Source organism: Hipposideros armiger, unplaced genomic scaffold, assembly GCF_001890085.2.
Source record: "Hipposideros armiger isolate ML-2016 unplaced genomic scaffold, ASM189008v1 scaffold_755, whole genome shotgun sequence".
In the NCBI taxonomy this organism is placed as follows: domain Eukaryota; kingdom Metazoa; phylum Chordata; class Mammalia; order Chiroptera; family Hipposideridae; genus Hipposideros; species Hipposideros armiger.
Window position 1 is genome coordinate 56,972 of NW_017732105.1, and position 17,925 is coordinate 74,896.

The window sequence follows — 17,925 nt, forward strand, 5'->3', positions numbered from 1 at the left end:
ATTTTTTTAAGGCGACAGAGTGTGAGCAGATTAGGGAAATATATGTAATCGGTGGGTAATTGAATATCATGATCATGCATTATTTAAAGAGAACAGTTAGTGTAGGTAAAGGTTTTCCTCCGGAGCAGTTACTAAGCACGGTTGGAGTAAGTGCAGGGGAAGAGTTGGGTATTTCCAGGCTATGGTTTTGTCGGGTGAGGATAACTCACTTGCCTGGGGCTAGAGGCCTGAGAATGAATGCATGGGAGTGATTATAATAATTGACCTTAGAATTTGAGCTGGGTAAGAAGGGAAAAGACATGAAAGCAGTGGAGCAAAGTGAAAGGGAATCAGGAACAAGGGTGGGGTCAAAAGATTGTTGGGACACCAAAAACGTAGGAGCTAGTGACCAGAATGCAGGTGATGAGTTGTGATTGCGGAGGGGTGGCAGTCTAGCATGGCATGCGACCTAAGGTGGAGGATTGAGGATGAGATCACGAGGAGAGACGAGTTCCAGCAAATGAGAGGTCAGGGTGCTGGAAGATCATCTATGTGTGTGTTAAAATTGCCAAGAATTAAGACACATAGGGTTGTAGAGTGACAGTAAGGAGTTGAAATCATTGAGTAATGAGGGAGGTGACCCTTGTGGTTGGTGGATGATATAACAAAGATGAGGAATAATAGGGGATAAAGCCTGAGGACATGAGATTCAGAGCTGGAGGCTGTTAGGGCAGAGAGGGCGCACTGGTGGAAGTCGTGATGAAGAGCAAGGAAGTTATCTCCCGCCTACGGGCCAAGTTGTTTGAAGGCTGTGAAAACTGGAACAACAGGGACAAAACAGGCATAACAGAGGGTAGAGGGGCAGCCTTTTCCTTAAGCGAGAGAGCCAGAATTTGTTTTGAACAAGGTGGTGAAGGGAAAGGTTCAGAGAAGAGGTTGATGAGGTAGGAGATTTTGGCGCTTGGTTATAAATATTTATCTTTGTATTTTTTTTGGAGCAGCTCTTGTACATAATAAGTTTTCAGTAAATGCTTGTGTTTAGTAAATTAATATTGAATGAATAAATGGGAAAGAATTAAGACCCAGAGATAGGTNAATGCTAAACGCATACAGAAGTGTACATGATACAGAATATAAGTCAAGATCCTTGTCTACATGTTGGCTTACTCATTAAAGGGTCAAGAAGAAATGTATTATTTACATTGAGATTATCTACTGATGTGTGTAGAAAGTTTAAATTAGCTGCAAGAAATTTTATCTAGACACGCACCTGCCGAGTGCTATGATCTGGTATTTACTGGGCAGATTAATTACAAACGTGTCTTCTGTTCCTTTAAATATGATCAGGCAGATGCAGAACTTGGTGTTCATAGCGAGTGCATTTCTTCTAAATGCCTGCAGGATATAAAGGATGATTACTATTAAATCATCAAGAATTACTTTCCAAATTAACATGCATCTCATGCATGACATAAGAAATGATTTAAACACCCGTTTACCATGTAATTTCGCCCCTAGTTTAGTCAGGTATTGGTAATCGCTCATTTGCTTATTTTTGAGTCTTCTAAGCAAGCTTCACCTTCACAGATTGTCAATGTGACTCAGACATAACACTCTTCACTTTATGGGAATATGGATTTTGACATACTTCTGAGAGGATTCTAAAACTCCAACAGGACCTACTGAAAACACCAAAATCTACATGCCTTTTGTCTGTAAGCCTTAAGGGCCTTCAGCAGGTGTTTCCTCCAACAGCTGCCCCCCAGAAAAAGACTATTTACAGACATTCCTATCTATAGTGTGTCCCTCGGGAGACTCCTAGTGGTGGTTCAAAGTCCTTGCCTATTTGGCCTTAGGACCCTTGTGTGAAAGGAAGCCTTTGAAGAAAGCAGCCATTGGCAATTGATGGAATATATTCCCATAGGGCATGTGGACCATTCACTCCCTAAATACCCCTTCCTTGATTACATCAACAGCTATAAAGAAGTAATGCATGGTGGGCTACAATTCTTGAGAGTGCCCATATGCTTATTGTCCGATAAAAAGATAGGCTGCCAACACTGGCAACCAACTTTCGCCAACTCTTGTTTAAATCTGGTCTGAATTCCTATGGCTTTTAAGCACTCTAGTGTTCACTTAATATTCTTATACGTTATTGATGCACAGTTATCAGAACTAATAATACTATAGAGGAAAGGAAGACTATCATTTATTAAATAGTTACTATGGGGGAGGTACTAATTAAGCTAATTAGTCTATACAATCTCAACAGGCAAATGTTATCAGTCCTATTTTATAATTAAGGTTTAGGGGAGCCAAGTATCTTGTTTAAGGCAGGAAACAGAACTGGTGTTGAACATCTAATCCAAATCCTCTTCTCTATTACAAAGTCAGGCCCTACAAAGACATTTCATCAATTGATCATGGTCGCTAGGAGAATTGTGTTGACAAAGATACTGAGGCCAAATTCAGGATCCAGCAAAATAAATAGTTTGATCAATGTGAGGTATGTCACAGCACAAGAGCAGGGACTAGCAGTATGTTGGTTATCTCTGCACTGCCATACTGGTTCTGGAGACGACTATCTCAGAACACAAAATGAAAAGCAACTTAGATACACTGATGCAGTTCGTGAGCAGTATTTTGATAGGACTCGCTCTTCATATAGTAATTATATTATTCCTAAAACATATTTTGGATTGTGACTTCCCTAATAATCTTCATGGTCCACTTCTGCCTAATGAATAAAGTTTGAACTTAATAACCTGGAGATCACAACTGTCAATGATGTGGCTGGAATCTACCATTCAATCATTCTGCTTCTCTGCCTGTTTTTGTTCATGTTCTCTCTGCCTAGTGTGTTTATACAGCCCATCAAAACCACCCACTTTTCAAACTCCAGCTTCCTAGTAAAGTACAAAGTTTCCATTACTATGGTCTGGATGGCCCTCTGTGAGAGATAATGTAGAGTGGAATAACTAGAACGGATTTTAAAATCATAAACCCTTAAGTAATGACCTAATCACCCTAGAGGTGATCCACGTCTGTTGTGTATTTTTATACTTACTACTGCTGCTTCTTCATTTGGTTTTTAGAGAGGAAAGTTTATATTCCTCAGTCTGAAGAGGCAGGAACTCCTGTCAACTCTTTTGCCCTCTATACCCCATGGAACAGTGACACATTTGACTGGTCAAAGAACATGGGTCCACACCTTACTACTAATACATGTCACTACTCTTACACACAACACTCTTCCCCACAATTTAATTTCCCTTTCACTGTCTCCTCTCAAGTCCAGTGGGTGTTTGTGCTTCCTCACTTCATACTGTAAGGAGACCAGCCCATTCTATCTCCCATCTGCAGCCAGGCATATACAACAGGCCTATGGTCCTTGCTGCTGCAGAGGCCCATGGACATGGGGTCTATTTCAAAGATCCAGCGTTCTCCTCAGGTTCAGGAGAGCACACAGGGTTCAAGATTTAGATTTTACTTCTGCCTTAGGCACAATCCACATTAGTTATCCCAAGCTTCTACCAGAGGGCCTGCCATATTGGAGGCTATCAATTCCTCCACTAATCAAGTTGATCCTCTTTGGACTCAATCCATTTTTGTCTTTTCTATTGCCCAGAACCCTGGAAAGATCTNTAGTTTTATTAATATTCAGTTATTCAGCAGGAAAATAAGAAAAATGTCCTTTATCCCAGTGTTTAGTTAGGAAATGTATTCTATAATTTATTGACTTGGAAAAAAATCTGCAAATACAGTGAGCTTTATGGGAGAATTTAGCCCCTTTTTAAAAGAAATTTCTAATTTTGGTATTTAAATGTAGTGTTCCTTACATTTTAGAATGCAGTGGTATGTATTTCATTCTTTAGAAATTCTATCTCAGGGATTAAATTTGTGGTAATCTTTTAAATTACTATGAGAAGGCAATTTAAACGGTTTGAAGTTTGAACATGCCTTATTACATGTGCAAACTTGAAATTTTTTTAACAAAGGCACAGAGATTAAACCGTATTTTTATTTATTTCCAAGAATGCTGATTTACTTGAATGTAATTAAACAATGAATTTTTATGAATTTAAATCTAAGGGTTTTGAGTGAAGTTTTTTTATTATTCATGATCACTAGGTTCTAAACTTCCAGGATCATTTCGTTTAAGTTAAATGGCTTAATGAAGGATTTCTCCCTTCTGTTCTTTTCTGTGAGGACATGGTTCAAGGTAACCACTGCCCTAAACATTGCCTCATATCATGGTTCATGTTAACCTGGACTTGTTAATTCTGTATCCCTCTATATTAACAGAAGTCCATCTTTAGTATTCAATTGGTAAAAAATAATGTTTTATATCCAAGTTGTAGTTTCTCATGTAAAGATGTATTCTCTTTAGTTTCTCTTTAGTTTCTATGATAAAAATAAAACGATTATTGTCCCATCAACTATATTTTTAATGCATATATTTCATAAGACAGCTATTAAAGCATACTAACTAAGCAGCAGTATATTTTAAAGCAATGCAAGCCAAACACATACATACAAAGAAAATCTCGTTCTAGACATGGACAACCACAGGCTGATGCAAGACATTATGTGTTTCTCAGTCTGAAACGAAGTGGGTTTAGACAAAGCGAAAATCAAGAAGTATTTCTTTCTCACAGTAAATGTGCATAAAGACTCAAAGGGCAGGGCAGCAGAGAAAAGCAGCCTTGAATCACTGCCGAATCAGCAGGAACAGCGCTGTCCATGGTCACCATCTGTAATCAGTGTGCCCAAATGTCAGCATCTTGGCTGGCTAGTGGAGCCTTATTTTTTGTAATAGCATACTTTTGTTTAACACAGGGTGTGGATTTAAATCAATGATGAGGAAATTCTAACTCCTGAATAATTGGAATAGACAAATGTTATTACTTGAAAAGTATTATATAAACATTAGTAAAATAGAATGCACCCATATTCAAGGTAGCTTATAGGTAAATTCTGTAAATAAGTATTTTCTAGATGATTTAATCTAATCTTACGGAGTTACAGTGTAGTTTTTATGGAGTCTTGTAGCACTTATAAGTCGAGTATGTCATATCTATTATAGAAACCAGTTTAAGAAGAGTCCACTTTGAACTTTGAGGGATTAAGTTCCAAAATACCAAAAATGTCCAGTGATGAATTCAGATCACAGAAATAGGCAATTCTAAAGCATTTCTCTCAGCTATCCCCAGGATTATAGGGATGTTTTCATATAAAGATATTTAAGTTATGCAAAAATATTAATGATTTCTTAACTTTCTTTACTAATATACGTGTCAAAAATGGCCCCTCTAAGTTATTTTCAAATTCATTGTAGAGGGAAGGGCCATTTCTGAGAAATGCAGTTTTCTCTGTTGCCAATACTTAGGTTTGCTTCTTAAAATGAAGAGAATAGGGTGTATGTTCATGTATCAAATATGAGACACACAGAAGTCATTTTCCCTTGAGGCCTGAGGGAGGGGAGAAAAATCCCCGATGTAGCATTCTGTCCAAATGATAAACCACAACTAAGTGAGTGAAACATTTACAAAAGTCAAGGCAGCCAAAGGAGCCTCTCTGTTCAATAGAAAGAGGAAGAGATGGATAGGATGTAACTAAAAAGTGGTTATAGTAACACAATGGTTTCAAGTCTCAATTGGTCTCCTGTTATGTTCATTGGAAAACCAGGGCCAAGTGTATCCCCCACCCCGCCCCCATATAAACATTAGTTTTGTGTGTGGATCTTTCTGCTTTGTCCTTCATGTGGCCTCCAAGGGTGATAAAGCGAGAGTCATCTGATCTACAATGAAGAGAACTGAGAAATGATTCCTAGCACACCCAGCTGTTCTGAAAGGCAAAAGCTTAGTACATATCTAGAGGTCAGATATACAGTAACTGATTTAATAGCCTTAAGCACATACCTACGCAACTTGGGTTACATACGAAACCAATCTCCTTCTTGACACTTTATTTCCTAATATAGGTTTCTTTACATGTTTTGGCTTACATTCTANATCACACTGTACACTAAACTTACACAATATTATGTCAATTATATCAATAAATCTGGGGGGAAAAAAGGACATGAGGTGATCAGTTGTATCAGATGCTGCTAATAGGTCAAGATGAGGGCTTAGAGGAGACTATTTGCCTTAGCAAAATGGAAGTCACTGGTAACTTTGACAAGGTTGGTGTTGGTGGAATGATGCAGGGAAAAGCCTGATTAGGGTGGGTTTAAGAAATAATGAGAGAAGAATTGAAGTATAGAATTTTCTTTTTCTAAAAAAAGAAATTATATATATACAAGGTGTGGTCAAACAATATGGTGAATGTTTAAGCAAAAAAAATTTATTTGAGTAAAAGACACATTGCCATTAATCCCCCTCAAAATACTCCCTCTCGCTTAAAACACACTTATCCCATCGTTCTTGCCACTTGCTGAAGCATTTCTAGAAGTCCTCTTTTGTGAGTGTCTTTAGTTGTGCTGTTGTAGCTGCCTCAATGTCCTGAATCATTTTGACTTTGCGGAAGAGCCAGATGTCACACGGTGCCAGATCCAGTAAATAAGGTGGATGAGGACACACCATAATGTTTTTGACAGAAATTGCCATATCAGAAGCAATGTGTGATACAGAGCATTGTCATGATGGAGGATGAAGTAAAGACACTCACGAAAGAGGACTTCCAGAACTGTTTCAGAAAGTGGCAAGAACGATGAATTAGGTGTGTTCAAAGCGAGGGGGAGTATTTTGAGGGGAATTCATGGCATAGTGCCTTTTACTGTAATACATTTTCTTTTTAAATTTAAACATTCACTGTATTGTTTGATTACACCTTGGTCATATATCTGTATTTTTTTAAATTGTGGTAAAATACACCATTAATATATTGACATTGTTGTGTAATCATCATCATTGTCTACTTCCAGAACATTTCATCACCCCAAAAGAAAACCCCATGCCTAGTAAGCAGTCACTCTGCATTCTCCCCTCCTCCAGTCCTTGTAACTACAAATCTACTTTCTATCTCTTGTGCCTGACCTCTTTCATTTAGCATATTTTCAAGGTCCACGCAGATTGTAGCATGTATCAGAATTTCATTCATTTATATGCCTAAATATTGCATTGTATGGGTATACTACATTTTGTTGATGCATGCATCAGTTGATGGACATTTGGGTTGTTTCCACCTTTTGGCTATGGTGAATAGTGCCACTAGGAACATTCATATATAAGNGTATATAATATAAATCTTGTATTCTTAGCTTGATTACTAGGTTTCAAAAAGTTGGCATTATGCATAGTGCTGAGTTAATCCTAATCCTCATACTTTTGTTAATCAATTGATCTATCCACATTGTTTCTAGATAAAGTATCTCGGTATCCATTAACATTAGCCAAAATCATGCATTTTCTCCCCACCTACCCTTTTGCTGGTCTTCGTACTACCCATGGCCTATGGGTTACTGATCCCTCTTATTCTAACATTATTTTATAAAGGATTCTCTTTTTAAAGGCTCTGGGAGTGAACTTATATGGGGTGGCTCCCCTGACTCAACAACAGAGGTCAGCAGGAATCATTCCTGAAGTGTGGGTGAGGGGAGGAGCGGATGTGCAGACAGGAAGCTGGCCACGTGGGGTCAGGAGTGCCCTGACTGTCAGAGGTTTCTGGGCATTGGACAAAACCAGGGAGTCTATACCCTCCCTCAGCCATGCCAGTTGGGCAGCTATGACAAATGCACAAAAGAACAGTGAGAGAACACGGAAGAGAGGAAACTGAGGAAGCCTCGTATAAGGTGAGTTATAAACAGGTTTTGAAAGATGGGCAAAATTTTGATGATAATGGGGGAAAATGTATGCCAAGCAGAGGAGACAGAAACAAAGGTAAAGAAATGAGAAAGGCTCTTTCTGAGGAATGTGTCTGGAGAAGGGCAAGTAATTTGGAGTGCCTGAGGCACAGGGACAAATTGGAAAGGCAAACTGGTCAGATCAGGAAGGGTTCTAAATGTCAGCATAAATTTGGATTTTACCATGAATATAGTGGAATGATACCTTCTAGAGCATAAGTTGTCCAGAAGCAGAGGAAAGGGCCGAAAAGGAAGACAGGCAGGTTACAATGGGGGATGATGAGAATCTAGATGACAGGCAATGAAGGAATAATCTAGTGCAGTGGGCATGGAAGTGATATGACCCAGCAGCAGTTTGGATGTGGGGACAAAAACAGAGACAGAATTTTGAGGTTTTCAGCCTCATTATTAGATGAGTGTAATCCCAGAAAGGCAGAATGAAGAACAATTGGGGAAGGGGGGGATGATGTAATCAGCACACTTCAGGAACAATGTATAGCAACTGAGAGGTGGGTTTACAACTCAGGAGGAGGGTCACGGAGAAATCTGAAAACAATATACACTAAGGTGAGAACTAAAGTCAAGGGAATGGCTGAGATCATGAAGAAATTTCCCAAAGTGAGAAGAAAACACAGTAAAAAGAACCCAGGAAAATAACTCAAAGGTAAGTCAAGTTTCAATTCACTGTTATTTCTCTCTGTTGCTTCCCACTAAAAGGGAAGTTAAAAGACTGGTAGGTTAACCTTAATCCTTTCAAGCTTTTTGAAAGTACTACTCAAAGACTCAGAACACCCCTATCATGTGATGCTCTTGGCTAGAATGGATGGACACAAAGCTGTACTCAGTACTCTTAAGTTCCCCCAAAAGTTCACTAATGAGACTACCATATACTAAATGTGGATTTTCATTTGCCCAGTGTGTAACTGTGAATATGTATTTTGATCACCATCTAATAGTTCTCTGTTGGATTTTCGTGGGTCAGAAATTTTATAAAATACTTAACCCTATAATGAATGAATATGTATATATATATGTGTAAAGATACCATATCCTTACTACTTAATAGGATCTAAAACCTGCGACCAGTAGGGACGCCTGACATTCATAGATTACTGCTATGTAAAGAGCAAGAGCACAGACTTGGGCACCAAACTACTCCAGTTAGTATCCTGGTACCTCTTAGGTGATTCTGGAACAAGGTACTTAATCTCTTTGTGCCTCAATTTCCTTACCTATAAAATAAAGATAACAACTATACCTATTTCACATAAGTAGTTGTGAAGGTTATATAGCTTATGTATAAAGTGCTTATAATAGTACCTGGCACATTGAAAGTGCTCAATAAGAGCCAGCCAAATGGCTCAGTTGGTTAAGAGCACGAGCTCTAAGCAACAGGGTCGCTGGTTCGATTCCCCCATGGGCCAGTGGCTGCGCCTGAGTTGAGCTGCTGCTGAGCTGCCAACAGGTGGCAGGATGGCTCAGCTGGTGAGAGCACGTGCTCCTAACAAGGTTGCCGGGTTCCACTCCTGCATCGGATGGTGGGCTATGCCCACCCACAACTAAGATTGAACATGACACCTTGAGCTGAGTGGCCAGATGGCGTCTAGACTTGGAGCTGAGCTAGCTGCACCCTCCACAACTAAGACTGAAGGACAACAACTTGGCTGTTCCCCTTCCCCAATAAAATCTTAAGAAAAGAAAAAAAAGAAAGTGCTCAATAAATGTTAGCTTTTATGATAAGCTATTATTTGTTGTGTACAACAGAATGAACATTTTAATGAATGAAAGTGACAATTTTCTACAGAAGATGCTTTGCAAATATTTTAAGACGAGCTAGTTTGTTAGAAAGCTAATATCAATCACTTGAGATAACATTTTCAAAGAACCATATTTTCAGGATAGAATTCTTTCATTTTGCATTTGTTTTTTTCTAAGAGATAGCAGGCAACATCTGGTTAGCTTCTAATAAAATTAATACTGATGCCACTAAGTCTGGGATAAAGCTATTTCTTAATGTGAACCTTCAGTTCCAGGTATATTAAACACTAATATCACATCATGACTCATAGCTTCTAGCTAAGTTATAATAAGCTATTTATAAATAAATCTTTCCTTTACCTGTATTGCTGAATCCACAGGAACTGTTTTGAAGAAAAGGTACAACTAATTAATATACAATTATGTAATCAATGCACCACATTTCCAAAATCATAGACTTGTTATATCTTGTTCAGTCAGGTGTCCCCTATGGAAACTATAATCCATCTGTCAGTATTTCGTTAGCTATTTATACTAAAGGTTCTCAATTATGGGCCCTCTTTATACTCACTTAAAAATATGCCCTCTCTGACTTTTAAAGCTAGCCTAGTCAGCACAAATGAGCTCTTTTCCAATCAGCCTCTAACACTCAGGTCTTGTCAGATTGCCCTTCTACTGTTTATAAGAATAGATTAAATATAATTTCAACTAAAGTTCCAAAGCACATGGCCCTATTTTCTTTGTGGGCAGACAGTACCAAATTTGATAATATAAATAAAATGTTTCCACTTGAACAAAACAGTGCAATTTAACAAGGCTAAACATAATTAGAAAGGTGAAACAGTACCTCAATTTAGAATGGCTTTAAGGAATTCATAGCTGTTGAGATGACGTAACTCTATATGAAAGAAAAAAGATTTTGTTTTTTCAGAAAACGGTTCAAAGTAAGTTGTCACAGTATATGATGTAGAATGCTGAATTAAAACGAAGTTAAAGAACCCAAACATAAAGTTTTATTTTACATTATAAATGGTAGCTTTGGGGCTATACATTCTCATTTCCACATCCTACTGATTTGCCTGATTCTGTTTCAGAATGTACATTTAAAAGTTTAGGATAAGAACTGCCAAGAAATTTATTATTATAATGTGTGCTTATGGTTTATTATGATTACTTGTCTCTTGTGCTAGATTCTATAATCCTGAGGGCAGGACTATGTCTGTCTTGTTCATTACTGTATGCTCAAGGCTAGAACAGTGCCTGGCTCATAGTAGGTATTCAATAAATATTAAGTGAATGAGGCCTGGAAGGAGATAGCAATTTATAAGTATCTGAAAATATTAAGATAATTCCTTTAAAAAATTCTTAGCGTGGCCATTTGTTTTTATTCATTCACTGAACATGCATTGTGGACCTTCTATTTGGGTTCTACACTAGGCTCTGGGGTTACATTATAGAGACAGGACTTTCATTTGCCCAGGAGGAGCCCAGAAAGTGCCCTGTAACCAGACAATCACAATACACTATAACATGATACATTTATAAACATTCAGACAAGTGTTGTAGAAGCCTAGAAGATGAAGCAATTTAGCTTTCCCTAGGTAAGCTGGGGCGAGTTTCAAAGAGGATGTGACATCTGAGTCTGACCTTAAAAAATGAGCAGAAGTTTGCTAGGCAGAGAAGAAAGAAAGAGCAATCCAGGTAGAGACAGGAGCAGTAGAGAGGCCTGGAGTCCCAAAAGAGAGAATTCTAGAGGGCTAAAACATATGGTGCAAAAAAAAAAAAAAAGTACTTTCCCCCTAGGTGAGGTCTGAACTACAGGAAGACAATCACTTAACATTTACTTATTACACAAGTCCTGCTTTAACCTATGTAATTAGCTATATAACACTGTAAATATCTACTTTATTATTACATGTGTTTAAAATACATAAACCACTTAGAGAATTTATCTCTTTTTTGAGGAGCTTTTCTGACTGCTCTAAGAGTTAAAATGGAAAAAAAAATGTTCACCTGTCAGGTGACATAAAACCAATTTCTACTAAATGTGCCAGAATAATTTTTCTCCACCTCAAGAACAGTTATCTTCAGTCTGTTCATTACTATCTTTTTATAGTATTTTTATTTAATAAAACCTATTAAGACTACCATACAAATCTCTTTACTTATGCTTTTATCTTTTAGCTGATCAATTTTTATATTGCTGACATCCCTTCTTCACCATTTGCTCATTTAAAAATTCATAGTATGTGTGATATGTCTCTGGAGAAAATGTCTATAAAATTTGTTACAGCTGGCAAATGTGTATGAGTCAGTGATAGCACATGACTAAATGCTTCACAGAAAATAAAATTTGTTTCTGTAGTAAGCAGAACTGTTTAAATGTTATTTATTTTTATGTTTCGAAGAAAATATATTGTGAAGTGCTGCATTGATTTAATACGCAACTATGTCTGTGTACACGCTGTAGAAGGAAAATTTATGAAACCTTTGCACAACTCCTTTAATTGAATTTTCCAAATCTCTCACCACACACAAATAATCAATATCTTCTGCAGAGAAAACCAGTCAGAATTATTACAGTCTTTCGTTTCAATTTTGTTGTCATCAGCACATACAGAGCACCTGGATATTTGTAATGTCTGATAGCAAGTTATTTATACCTCTTAAACACATAATTGCTTTTAAATGAGTTCAAATCTATAGTTTAAATGTTTTTTACTGGTTATTTAAAAGATAAAAATTATCATACTTCTAATAAAGTGTAAGAAAATTTAAATCATGGAAAAAAATATTTAAAAGGCTTTGAAAAGTAGTGAAGCAGTTTGTTTTTTCTTAAATCCTAGACAAGTCTCAAGTAAGCAGTCGAAATGTGTCCCCAAAACAGTGATGGATGATGTAAAACAAGAGCATTAACATTATTGACAGGAAAGGAATGAGCCACGTACAGCAGACATGACAACTGAATCCTTATAAAGAGCTGATGACTACAGTTGTACATGAATGTATATTTGTGTCACCCAAACTAATATCTCCATTTTTTATCTCCAGATAAACTAAGAATGTTAAAGCATAGGGAGAATTTTTGTTGTTTCTCCTAAAACTCATCATGTCTAAACTTCAAACCTCAGTGCTTTTAAAACCAAAGTATTTGTTTGAAAAAAAGATACTGTTTAATGTTAAGCTAGAATAGAAAAAAATAAAAGGATAGCAGTCTTCTAGGAGTAAAATTATTTAGCTGATATGATGAATACTTTCTCAAGACTGAGTGGGGGAAAGAACAACATATTTTTAAGCTGAAAAATACTTCAGTGGGTGGTTAGAATGAAAAGGCAGTATCAAACTATTTTATAGTTTTAGAACAGGAGTTTAAAATTTGTCCTGTAATCCAAAAATTTGAAAACTTTAAAATCCTGCAACCAAGATGAATTTTACAATGTTAGAAGATAGTATGTTATCTAAGGAAAACAGAAACATTATAGTCTGTGCTTTTTCTTTTTTAGGCTAGAGCTAGAAATTTTGAAATATTTTGTATTACAAACAGCTGAAACAATCAACTTTTTTGAACAATGTAAAGTTCAGATGGTTAACATTTAATTTAAAATATGCATACTACAACCTACACAATTATTCTCAAAAATAATAAAATATGTTTTGGACTGAAGCTAAATGTCTAGATTTCATATCTTGGCAGTTGCTCTACAATTTGCTTATTCTTTCCAAAAACATTTTGTTTACTGAAAGTACTAGTCACAGACAAACAATGATGGCATTTTCTAATATCTCCAGAAAAAATTGAAAATACTAAGTACTATATAATGCCATCTATTGACTTAGGGATATTTGTATCAAGTTGTTTTAAGTTGAGGTTCATTATGTAAAGTAAATAAATTTCATGCCTTACCATGTGATGATAATGTGACATTCCATCTGTATCAACCCATTAAATGGTCATATGTTTTAAATCTTCAGCATAACAAATTAAAGATAATTTTGAAAATTCCCATCCAAATGTAATAGAAAAAGAACCTTTCATTGCATTATTTTTCTAATAGTCATAAAGCCAATATTATTAAGGAAAGTGAAGTTAGATTTACTTCCTAAGTAACTGAAAAAGAAAGAAGCCTTCCTTTGTTTAAGAAATTTGTATTTAGCAGAAGAGATCCTCTTTTATTTATACACTCTATCAAGGCATTTCCTGATTTCCAAGGTCTAGTTCTTCTGAAAACTATGAAGATCTCAGTGAACCTTTTCATGTTATTGTGTATGTTTTAATCTTTTTTTGAAAAAGTTATATAAAGCTTTATGTCAGATGTCTTTATTTAAAACAATGGAGTGTTAGTTTTACAATTATACTCCTCTGCCTATAATAAAAACTGCAACTGATACTAAACAAACTAGCACTGAAATACAGAAAAATAAACAGAACTAAGAGACCAATGTGAAGGGGCAATGACAGCATTAAAATGACAGAAATTCTCCTAGTATTGTTTAACTATTCTAGGAAAATTTTATAAGAATCTGAAGGACATTCTTTTGAGAGTAAAACAAGTAGTTTGTTTATCCTCATTTTCATAATTACCTAATAAAACAAATCCAATACATACTATAGGGCTGATTTTATATTACATAATTTCTAATATATAAATTCTAATATTATGAAGATTCCCAAAATATTTTAAAATTTAGACAATTCTTGGTAATAGCATAGTAAAAGAAAAGAGTCAAGTAGAAATTTCTATAAAAAGTTGAAGGCTAGATCTCCAAATAAAGAGTTGAGGACTACAGTAACATAAAAGGAACATATAAAGCAAATTACTTTGAGGTGTTTAAAAAAAACTAACAAAGTCCTCTTAAAATGAATGCATGAATAGAAGAGGGTGAAAGTTATTAACTTAGCAAAACAATTTACATATATGTACATATGAATGTGTTGGTGTACATCATCTTTAACCAAAAAAACAACACAAAACAAAAACCCCATCAATATAAAAAAAAACAACCACCACACATATTAGGAACCAGAGAAAGAAGAAAATATATAGCTCAAACTCATATTATAAAGAAAATAAGCTTCAATCTATTTTCAGGCATTCCTTCAAAATAGTTAAAAAGCTAATGAAGAGCTGAATACCTCAGGAATCTTGCCAAGACAGAAATGGAAGATGGCTGATGTATTCTAATATATACAATATATATTTACATTATAACATATATTATATAACTTAACTCAGTTTTCATTTAAACCACAACAAATAATCAATGCTTGTTAGAAATTTTAGAACATGATTTAGTGATACAATCCTCTCTATGCATGAACAGATACTTAGTCCTTTGGGAAAACCTGGTATTGGGAAAGTCAGTTTTAATGCCTAAAATATTAGAAAACAGTTTTAAGGCTGATCATGCATAAACACACAAAGAATCAGTACATACTGGATAACTGAAAGGAGATAACTGTTTTAATACATGGAAATAACCATAATGTCTTAATGAATGTTTGGCGAAGGAAATAATACCTTTGGAAAATTTTTTCCCATTAAGTTTTAGCAGTGACAACTCTCTTATTTGTTTTATGATTTTTCTTTCCTCAACTATGTAAAGCCTAATTCTAATTAGTTTTAGGAAATTACAGATTTTAAAAATCACACAATTGTCATAGAATGCATAGACTCAAGATTTTCTCTAACTGGTAAATAATAAACATTACAATTTCCCATTATGATCCTCTAAAACTTGTCAAGTTAGGAGAGATTAAAACCACTGAAACCCAGTTATGCATTATAATTAAATTATATAGCATGGGAGAAATCTCAAAAGCCTTTTTCTAAGAGAGAGCCCACCTTCATGTTCTTAAATTCTTCGTATCACAGTGGAAGTTAGCTGCTCAACTAAATGGCTTAGGATGTCTGCTCAGCTCCCTTTCCATAAGAGTTTTGCAGGAGTCTTGCTATGGTTTTTGGCTTGCTATGACCTAGTTGGCTTTTGGAACCAACCAGCAGGGAATCTCAGCACTTTCCACTGCAAACTCATCGCCAGCTTCTTAAAGATCCTAAAATAGTTTCAGTTATGCCTCATGTTTAAATCTGAAAGCTGGAATGACTGGATGATTATTTGTTTTAGGACGAGGCAATTTCAAATAATGAAAAGACCATGCTTTTTGAGGTCATACTGGTCTTTAGTTGGAATATCTGCTCTGACACTTAAATGGGGCATTTCTTTGGGCAAGTTACTTAAGATTTTCTCTGTCATTGTTCCTTATCTATCATGACAATCATAATAGCTATCTGGTAGAATTGCTGTAAAGATCTGCTGATCCTAGTGTTGGGAACATAATTATTGGTCCCCAATAAATGGTAGTCATTGGTACTCAAAAATGATAGACTAAAAACATGGCAACCCATTTCAAAGACTACCTCTGTAGAGATTGCTAAATGGCATTCATGTCAGTAATATTTAAATGATCCCTCTTAAGTTGGTATAAAGGTTTTAATATTGTATACTCTATGATTATTTTGCTTACCAAGGTGTGGATTTGCATGTGTTATGGGAACTTAAAACCTGCTTATTTAGTTTCCCATACTGTGAAATGCTCAGAGGCATAAGAGTTAACAGTAGATCAAATGTATTAATGATCTGAAAGTTTTTAGAAAACTGGTTACAAAGTAACTTTTTATGCTTTGTGTATCCTTCTAATTCACCATTAAGAGCTGCTGTATATTAATTCATTGTTGCCCCATTTGTCTGTATTCTCAAAAAGAACTTTTAATACAAATGCAAAATTTAAATCTTAACCTGAAACATATTTCAAAAGATATTTAAAAAATTCAAACATCAGAAAAGTTGATCTCATTTGCTAAATGCGGATATAAGGTTTTTCAAATGAGATTTGTATTCTCTTAGAAGAGTACACTAAAAGATCATAATGATTGGTTTTAAATGATGAGATGAAAGGATTTCTTTATTTAATAAATTTAAAAGACAACTTTTACCTTTGCTAGGAAGTCCTGCACTCTTCTTTTCAAACAATTTTTGTTTTATTACTTTTGTCACTAGAAGAGAAAAGAATGCCTTATTAAGAATTAACATGGAATATGAATAATTTCTCATCTTGGAAGAAACAACTTCATTAAAAAAATTTGAATTAATATATATGTGTAGGTATCAAGTACAAAATGCACTACCTTATATCTTATTTAAAGAATGAGCACTACACAAAAAAAGTCTAATACCAGTCTCCAACATACATTCTTTCCCTTCATATTCAAGACCGATCCTTGAAATAACATCCTGGTAAAGGATATGTGACTTCTTATTCTTTAAATAATATTTCTATATTTGTCCAGTAGTGATATATATAAAGAAGTCTATCAAATTAAAATTTGGGAAAAATGAATAGGTTTATCTCTACAATTAAAAATATTAAAATATATATCTAAGTTTGCAAATAAGGAATGTCAAGACACCATTGTAAACTCGTAAAATTTTCTTACTTAGTTCTTTCGTTTTCTGCATTTCTCTTTTTAAGAAACATGATGCACAGGAGACACCAATGAGGTTTGCAAGCTCTCTACTGCCCTCCAAAGCCTAAAAGAAAGTCATTTTAAATGAGTTAAGTAAGTTCTCTTCAAAGAGAATATTACTGATAATTCAAGTGAAAGTACGGCATACTGTTTCCTTCATCTGAAAAACTTAAACTTTATGGTAGGAAACTTAACATTTTTTGGCAGGTCAACTATTGCAAGCCTTAAATGACTGTCTGAAAACAATTTATTAACTAAGAAGACTATACATAATTTACAAATTTACTTTTAAATGTGAAGCCAGATATTACTAAAATATTACTGTTAATTAATGTTAACATAAGAAAAGAAATTTCCATGAAAAGTAAATTAAACATATGTCCTGCAAACTCTTTCCTGGATTGGATTCTCCAACCTGCACTTCTCTCCTGTTCTTCTTTTTCAAATGGGGTAGTAGAAATATGAAATTATGTCAAAATTAAAAAAAAGCAAACCTGTGTAATACTTAAACTTTGCATTATTTCCATGATTTCTTCTGATGATTTCTCAACTTTAGACAGCAACACCATGAATCTATGAATAAAGAAAAAAAATATTTAGCAAGATCAAGCATTAAAACACAAGTCATTTTCAGAGCTTTAATTCTTTTTAAAGGATCTTACATTCAGTTTTCTAATCCTTTCCTTTACATTTTCAAGGTGATAAAATATATAAATGCTCCCCCTCCATTCTCATTCCTTTACAAATAGAATATGTATTATCAGCCATCCTGTCTTTTGGAGTTTCACTTACTCTCATTCCCATGAGCAGTGGGAGAGA

The 17,925-nt window shown here is 35.2% G+C and overlaps 1 protein-coding gene across 1 annotated transcript in view; it reads right to left on the bottom strand.

Annotated features, from left to right (window-relative positions):
• Positions 1-1,080: 1,080 nt before the first annotated feature.
• ITGB3BP (integrin subunit beta 3 binding protein) overlaps positions 1,081-17,925 on the bottom strand; it is a 44,022-nt gene continuing 27,177 nt past the window's right edge. Inside the window, 7 exon segments of the mRNA XM_019628207.1 lie at positions 1,081-1,374; positions 9,944-9,966; positions 10,431-10,481; positions 16,576-16,635; positions 17,077-17,170; positions 17,601-17,679; positions 17,728-17,778. Of these exon segments, the coding sequence (XP_019483752.1) occupies positions 10,432-10,481; positions 16,576-16,635; positions 17,077-17,170; positions 17,601-17,679; positions 17,728-17,778 (334 nt within the window). The 3' untranslated portion in view covers positions 1,081-1,374; positions 9,944-9,966; position 10,431.